Source organism: Cryptomeria japonica, chromosome 3 (assembly GCF_030272615.1).
Source record: "Cryptomeria japonica chromosome 3, Sugi_1.0, whole genome shotgun sequence".
NCBI classification, from domain to species: domain Eukaryota; kingdom Viridiplantae; phylum Streptophyta; class Pinopsida; order Cupressales; family Cupressaceae; genus Cryptomeria; species Cryptomeria japonica.
The window spans coordinates 161,687,045-161,695,476 of NC_081407.1; the positions used below are offsets into that span (position 1 = coordinate 161,687,045).

Genomic DNA, 8,432 nt, shown 5'->3' on the forward strand with positions numbered 1-8,432 from the left:
AGTGGCGACATCATTTTTGGAGGGAGAGCTCGGTGAAATGGGTTGCTGTTTACAAATTTGCCATGCGTAAACCGCGTTCGAGACTGGCGGAAGATGTCGACAGCTATCAGAGTGGGTCCGCCAACGTTCTGATCGGGGGTACAAAACAACACTATTTCACCAATGCGCACCGGACATGTGGCAAAACAACTGACTGGCTTCCACCTCATGATTCTGGGTTGCCAACTCACCAATTGAGCCCGGCGAGGGTCAAAGTTGGTCTCCAAATCCACATGACTAATCTCCGAAATTAGGGTGCACACGTATTGATGCCTCTCCCCTATATGAAAAAAAATCTCATAAAAATTAGGTGCAATTAGGAATATTTTTTTCTTATATTTAAGAGAAGGAATACGTATGGAGCAAGATTGTGCGGAAAATTTGACTAGTGAAGGTCATGTGTCAAACGCATAAAGAGGTTATGCCTTGCCATAAGGAATGGGCTAGAGAGGTTCCTTGGACTCTTCATGAAGTCTTCCGCAGTTAATTTATATACACAAACCGCATATAAATTCTCACCTACTAACAACAAAATTCATTATAGATGCTTTTCTTCATGTGGAGGGTTTCGGAGTATCACTTTACTCTGCATAAATCGGCTCATTTTCACTCGGGTTTAGCACACCTCTGTCGGTCTCGATTTCTTTTTTGAAGTGGGTATTGCGGATCTGAGTCGAAATCTCAAAACTTGTAGTGGGTCTTGAAAATCTTTGATAAGTAGAAATGGCATTGGAATGGGTCGTTCTTGGGTATGCAGCAGGAGCAGAGGCGATCATGCTGCTTCTACTAACATTGCCTGGTCTGGGTCGTCTCAGAAAGGGGCTTATTGCTGTGACTCGCAACGCTCTAAAACCCATGTTGTCCGTGGTACCATTTTGTCTGTTTCTGCTAATGGACATCTACTGGAAGTATGAGACAAGGCCTACTTGTGAAGGGCATGCTTGTAGCCCTAGCGAGCACCTGCGTCATCAGAAGTCAGTCATGAAGAGCCAGAGAAATGCAGTTCTCATTGCCTCCGCACTCCTGCTTTATTGGCTCCTGTTTGCTATCACAAGCCTCCTTGTCAAGATCGAGCGCATGAACGAGCAGATAAAGAAGTTAAAGGACGAATAGGAAATTTTAGGTTGGCCCCGGAATTGGGTTGGTTTTAGATTTTGCATCTCTGATTTGGGTTTTTATAAGTTTTTGATTTCCTTATCTTAACAGGGCAGGGTATTTAAATGGCTTGATTTACTGTTATTTGCTCATATCTTTTCTTTTTCTTTTTAAAGATCTGTAAAAAAGGAGTTGTACGCTCATGACTTTTGGTACCCTTCAATTCGTATGAAACAAGTTTAATACGCCCTATTATAATTGATTTCAGTGTTTTTTTTTCCTCATTTTATTGCAAATATTATGCCATGTAAGCTGTTAGATCTATGATCACATGCGGATCTTATTAATGTTGGGGGAATAAATTCAATGTTATATTTTGGTATACTCATTTTTAGTCAGGCCTGCTAGCTGAGCCAAATTTATTTTAACTTGGCGAGGTTCAGGTCTCTAACATATTTAAGAAACCTTTTTGTTTTTTCTAAGAACTGAAGAACACGAATTAAAGAGCCAAATTTGTGATTCCCTTGCATGAATGAAGTTTAAGTTGCTCTGTTGATATGTACTGTTAATGTTGTTGGTTTACTGTGGAGGAAAGTATGAGTGCTGTTTTGAACTGGGTCTTAAACTGTATTCAGTATTTGGTAGGACTTTATTATTGTTGACGTGATTTTTTCAGTGTAAAATTCTGGTATAGGCATTGGGGTTTTTCCAGGCCTGTTTTTTCGATTCTCGAGCCAGTTTCATTTTTATCTGCAGAGGCTTGGGCCCCTAATAATATTCCAGATTAATTAGTGAAGAGTTAAAAGCTTTGTGTTGAGAGTACTCGACTTTGCAGTTATGTAATGGTTGAATGCTACATCTACTGCCTTGTTCCTGATCTATATTGAGATTATTTGTTATTTAATGTTTTCAGACATGTTTTGATCTTTTGGTAAACCTAATCAGTATTATCTATAATACTATATATTGGTATCATATTAGCCATTCTCTGCGGGTTTATTAGTTTCATGTTCATTATCCATATAAATTTACGAGTCTTTTGTACTGAGGGGTCCTCTGGATGATTTTAGCTCATCACTGTGGTCAAATGAAAAATTCTCCATTGATGTCTAGAGGCAGCAAACATTTTGAGCTTTACTACAGGAATTTGGCCCCTTTTACCGAAGCTACAAAAATTTTCTTTCCTCCCTTTGATAAAAATATTCCTTAAAAGAAGAATTCTCTATGGTGTCAAATAGAAGCAAATCCCTTAAGTCCTTACTGCAGAACTTCGTGCTTCTCTCCTGAAGCTGCTAATAGATAAATTTCTTAACTGTAGGTGATTCACCTTTGAAATGAAAGATAACCATGCTTGGCAATTCATCAGCCTTCATTGGACTGCCTGATACTCAAAAATTGAATGTGTAAACCTCTACGAAGGGCCACTTTCTGTGTGCTCTGTTTCCCAAGGTTGACATGTCTGCCCTCAACAGTCTGTTATCTATGGGTAAACCTCTGGAGGTCATACGGGATTATTGTGCCCATTGTGGTATAACAAACATGAGAGAGAACGCAATTTCTCTCATGGACATAGATCCTTAAACTAACAGATATAAGTTACTGGTTCAATATGGATGGCACATTTCATTCTGGAGTAAGGTTTTTTTGGTTCGTCTATACAAAAAACATATAAAATCATAATTGTAAACATATTTGCAGCCTAAAGCAGGATTTATGTTTAGAATGCCACATGATATCTTGTAATAAACCAAAGCACCATTAAAATTTAAAATAGTACTTAAAGTTCAATCTTGTCATGAATGGCGTGATGGATATTCAGTGTTCAATATTAAAATAATGCAATCAGCAATCAATTTTATACTAGTTCAAATAGCAATTCCTTGAATGTAGCATTCTACCCTAGATTCTTGATTGAAGGATTCTAGTGGTTGGAAGCAATCCCAATATTTTTGTTGTCTTCTCTGATGCTGATCTATGGGCAGAGGCCTAGATTACCTACTATCATGACGTGCAGTATGATTTTGTTAGACCTGAGATCATGAATGTAAAACTCGGACATATAATCTGTCATGGGTCGTCTGGTTCCACAGTGCCAATGTGTCAAGCCTGGACATCTGTTTTCATGCCTTTGCCCCACCGTTCTCAACTTACAGTGCCAATGAGCTAGAAAATGTTATTACTTGCAACTATACCTACCAAACATAAAAGGAAATGGCTTTTATTGGGTGCTTTTGAAAGCCCTGCCAAGCTCAGTTGTGACTCATTTGGACTATCACTTGCTTGCCATTGTAGATGGAGGTATTGACAAATGTTAAATTAACTTATGAACCCATTTATTAACCATGGATTCTGTTCAGGTTTGTGTGCATCTGTTATGGCTGATTCCAGGTCTGTATAACAGGAACATTACAAATCCCATTTTTAACTGTAGGTTCTGTCCATGGTTTGCTTGCATCTGTTCAGGCTGATTCCAGGCTGTATAACACTACTGTGGAAGGCCCCACAGGTGGATTGTTTATCCGGGTTAGGTTCAAATTGGAACAGGATCTAGGCATGTTTTCTGACGAATCAGTAACACAGCAAAAGACCAAAACAGTTCCTTGTCAAGATGCCCGCTTTTACCAGTTAGATTTATAATGCATATATGTGTACTACTAAAAATGGCCTCAGAAGGGTACTGAAGCCTCCTGATTTCCCAATTTTTATCACATAACAATAACAGAATCAATCCTTTTGTCTATTGTGACCTTTTCAGATGAATTAGCTCATAATCTGATGCTAAAATCCATAAAATATTGGTGACTAATTTATTTCATATCTTCTTTCATAAGGTCTGAATTATTTCATTTATTTTGATCTTGAGGGACATGATATATATGAAGTTATCCACATTTCCCACTTAGGTAACGTCTTCTGAAATTTTAGTCACTGTTTAGTTGTTGTTCTCTAGGGAAGTGCATGTGTAATTATCCATTCTATACACACTTGTTTCTTAGCCATCCATCTGCTGTTTGAAATATGCCTACAACTGCAAATTTTGATGATTGTTTTTGAGAGAGAAGTTGGGACTGGGCAGCATTTGCACCTGATGGATATATGCGGAGAACTACACGAGTCTCAAATTCCTCACTTCTTCTACGAGCATTTCGCAAGGATATTAGTTTTTTTGGCAGCCTCAGTAAAGTTTAACTAACGGGCATTTGCTTTGTTGCTTGTGTAGATAAGTAGGAGGATTTGACAGTTTTTCAATTAGAGGCCATTGATATGTCAACTAGAATATATGATTATTTTAATAAAGAGAACAGTGGCTTTTCCTACAGGTTTGATGTATACACGTGAGCGCAAACCCAAAACTCTAATACTAAATTACCAAATGGGTGCAAAATACAGAAACCAGTAACATAGGAAGTTTGACAGCAGTAATTTAAATTCTTTGAACCTACTTTACCTCGAGTTTCCGGGACGGGGATGGCCCGGGGACGGCCGGATGAATTTCCGGGATGGCTATTTTTTTTGCCAAATGTGGGGACGGCTATATAACATATAGGGAAAATTTAAAATATATAGGAAAATTCTAAGTGTTATATATTTCATACACAGAGTTGGTAGTTACTGATATAGCATGTGTATGATACTATATATGAAAATATATAGGAAAATTCTAAATGTTCATATGAAAACATATAACATGGATATAGCATGTGTATGATACTATGAAAACATTTTAGAATGTAAATTCCGAACATACAACATTGTCAATACTCAATATGCAATTATGCATTCATAATTCAGAATTTCAATTCATTCACATTGTCAATATGCATATCATAATAGATATTAAAGAAATAACATGCAAAATGTCAAAATGCAATAGTACTTAGTAAAACTAAATACAAAAAAAACAAAGTATGATGCTGCCCCAAAATTGCATCTCCTAACATTGCATCAAAATTAGAGCCTTTGCCATTGTCATATGGTATAACTTATGAAGTTATGGATTATTATTTTATTAGCATGTGTATGATACTATATATAAAAGACATAGAGTTGGTAGTTATTGATATAGCATGTGTATGATGCTATATATGAAAATATATAGGAAAATTCTAAATGTTCATATGAAAACATATAACATGGATATAGCATGTGTATGATACTATGAAAACATTTTAGAATGTAAATTTCGAACATATAACATTGTCAATACTCAATATGCAATTATGCATTCATAATTCAGAATTTCAATTCATTCACATTGTCAATATGCATATCATAATAGATATTAAAGAAATAACATGCAAAATGTCAAAATGCTCGAAGGCTACGCTGATACCATATAGTTTCATTGTCGATTATGATATGAAAATCAAAATAGTACTTAGTAAAACTAAATACAAAAAAACAAAGTATAATGCTGCCCCAAAATTGCATCTCCTAACATTGCATCAAAATTAGAGCCTTTGCCATTGTCATATGGTATAACTTATGAAGTTATGGATTTTTATTTTATTATTTTCTATTTATAATTTATTATTTATTAATATTATATGTTTGATATGGATGTAAGGAGAACAAGGCTGGACCACATGGATGGAGGACTTGGATGAGGTTCTCCAATGGTTGAGGCCTTGCCCCCCGTCCCCTAGTCTTGTATAAACATTTGGCCTAACTTTTTTTGGACTCTCGATATCTAATATAAAAAATATTATATGTATGATATGAAACATAGATATGAAATTCTAAAAGTGTTAAACATTTAATATTTATTGTTAATAATAACAATTTGAATTTATAATTTAAGTTTTAACATTAGCTTATATTTAATTTTATTATATTAATAGTTTGATATTCATATTATTAATTCATTATATAATATATTAACATTAACTTATATTATAATATTAATTAACATTAACATATATTATAACTATGATAAATACCATCAAGCAATTAATTCATCCTTGATAGCCATTCTACATTTGCATATAAACAACCTATTAATAATCATACTATGTATTTTGCTCATGTTCATCGATCTAATAAATCTTGTATTTAGATGTATATCGATTAACATAAATAATGATGACACCGATTAATATATATTGGATTGCATATATTATATCGGGTTGCATATAACATATCGGGTTGCATATTGTCACCGATAGTTATCGATGTGTTAGTCTACACCAATAGTTATCGGTTGTCAAGGCTAACACACCGATAACTATCGGTTGTTAGCGTTGGGCAATCACTGATAAACTTCGGTTATAATCTTACTCCACACTGGTTGGCATCTACGGTAAAACATGCATTTGTTAGTATAAACAAAAAGGCACGATCAAGTAATGTCTTGATCGGTCATGATCGATCAAGCAATGCTTGATCGTGCCCCATTTGTTATATACTTATAGTGAGTGGCATTCATGAGATAAGACATAGAAAATAAAATGCTCCTCTCATCTGCCACAAGTAAGAAGATAGCTAGATATATACAATAAGGCAATAACTTGCATATTGAATGTAAATTGAACATCATTTACATGGTATCAGAGCTATAGTTAAATCGAACCTGAGGCTGTTCAATTTTACGTAAAATTCAAATCAAGTATATATTCAACACCAGAATTCTATCAATGGCTAGCGGTATCAGATTTGAAGACAAACTTGCAGGAGGTGACGACTTCTCTGCATGGAAATTCAGAATTCAAATGATATTAAAAGATAACAAAGTTGAATCATTTGTAAAGACTGAATCTAAAGAACTTGAGACTGAATTTGATCAAGCAATTTGGAGAGAAGGAAATGATAAGGCTATCAAAATAATAGTTGATGGGGTAAGGAACAATAGTATGCCCATTATAAAGAAACGCGAATCAACCTTCAACATGTTCAAAGCACTTGAAGACGCTTTTGAGATATCCAATGCCAGTAGAACCTTGGCTCTAAAAAAGAGAGATAAATCATATAACCATGATAAAAGTAGAATCAGTCAATGCCTACTTCATGCAGATATCTACCTTAAGGGATGAATTAGCAACCCTTGGATATGAGATCCAAAGCAAAGAATTAACCCTCATTGCTTTAGATGGGCTGCCTAGTATCTGGGAAACGTTCGTCCAAAGCATCAGTGCAAGGGATAACTTTCCAAAATTCGATAGACTAAAAGCTGACTGTCTCCAAGAGGAATCAAGGCAAAATAAGAAAGGAATCAAACAAAAAAATATAGATGAAGATCTTCAAGTTCCAACTACGAACTCAGACAGAAAGGGCTAGAAGAAGCAATTTAGGAAGAGAAAAGGTTGTCATAGCAAGAACTCTTTCAAAAAGGACCTCTCTCAAATTCAGTGTTACAAATGTGACAAATTTGACCACTATGTTGCCAAATGTCCAAAAAGAGCTAAACAAGCCACATTTGCCAAATTAGGAAAATTGAAAAGGGAAGAGGACTCTGAGAAGTATGTACTCTATTCAACACTCACACATCAAACATCAAACAAAGTGAACTCTTGGGTGATCGACATTGGCTCATCTAGACACATCACAAGATTCAGAGAAGTACTAGACTTCATGAGAGAGGAAAATGATGAAGAGGTAACCATCGAAGATGACTTCACACACCCTGTCAAAGGAGTTGGAAATTGCACCATCAAACTATCAGGTGTATCATTACAACTTAGAGGCGTGCTATATGTTCCAGGCATTAAGAGGAATCTTGTCTCAATATCAGCACTGGAGGACAATGGATACAGAGTGACCTTCATGGACAACAAAGTGTTGGCTTGGCCAAAGAACTCATCTATCAAGAAAGCTAATACAATTGGTCAAAGACAAGGCTACCTATATGAGCTATGCACAGAGCCCAACTTAGCCCTAATTCATGAACCTACAGATGCCAATGAAATCTGGCATAAAAGACTAGGCCACCTAAATTTTAGAGCTTTATCATCAATGAGAGACCTTGTCACAGGTCTACCTAAGCTAAAACAATATCATTCAGAGGCATGCACAGGATGTGCCCTAGGTAAAAATACTAAGGGTGCTTTTCAGAGTAGTACTAGGAAAACAAGCAAAATTTTAGAGTTAGTTCATTTTGATGTATGTAGACCTATGTCTGTAAATTCATTGGGGGGATTTTTGTATTATGTAATATTTGTTGATGACTACTCTAGGAAAACTTGGATCTACTTTTTGAAATGTAAAGAATCAAAAAAGATCCTTAATAGGTTTAAATAATTCAAATCATTAACAGAGAACTACTTAGGAAACAAAATTAAAACCATAAAAATTGATAATGGGGA

General features: G+C 35.5%; 1 protein-coding gene across 1 annotated transcript; it reads left to right on the forward strand.

The window, feature by feature from the left end:
- The first annotated feature begins 414 nt into the window (after nucleotides 1–414).
- Nucleotides 415–1,396, forward strand: LOC131031018 (uncharacterized). Its single transcript, XM_057962021.1, has one exon. It carries the CDS (start codon nucleotides 763–765, stop codon nucleotides 1,150–1,152), a length of 390 nt encoding a protein of 129 aa, XP_057818004.1. The 5' UTR covers nucleotides 415–762; the 3' UTR covers nucleotides 1,153–1,396.
- Nucleotides 1,397–8,432: the final 7,036 nt, after the last annotated feature.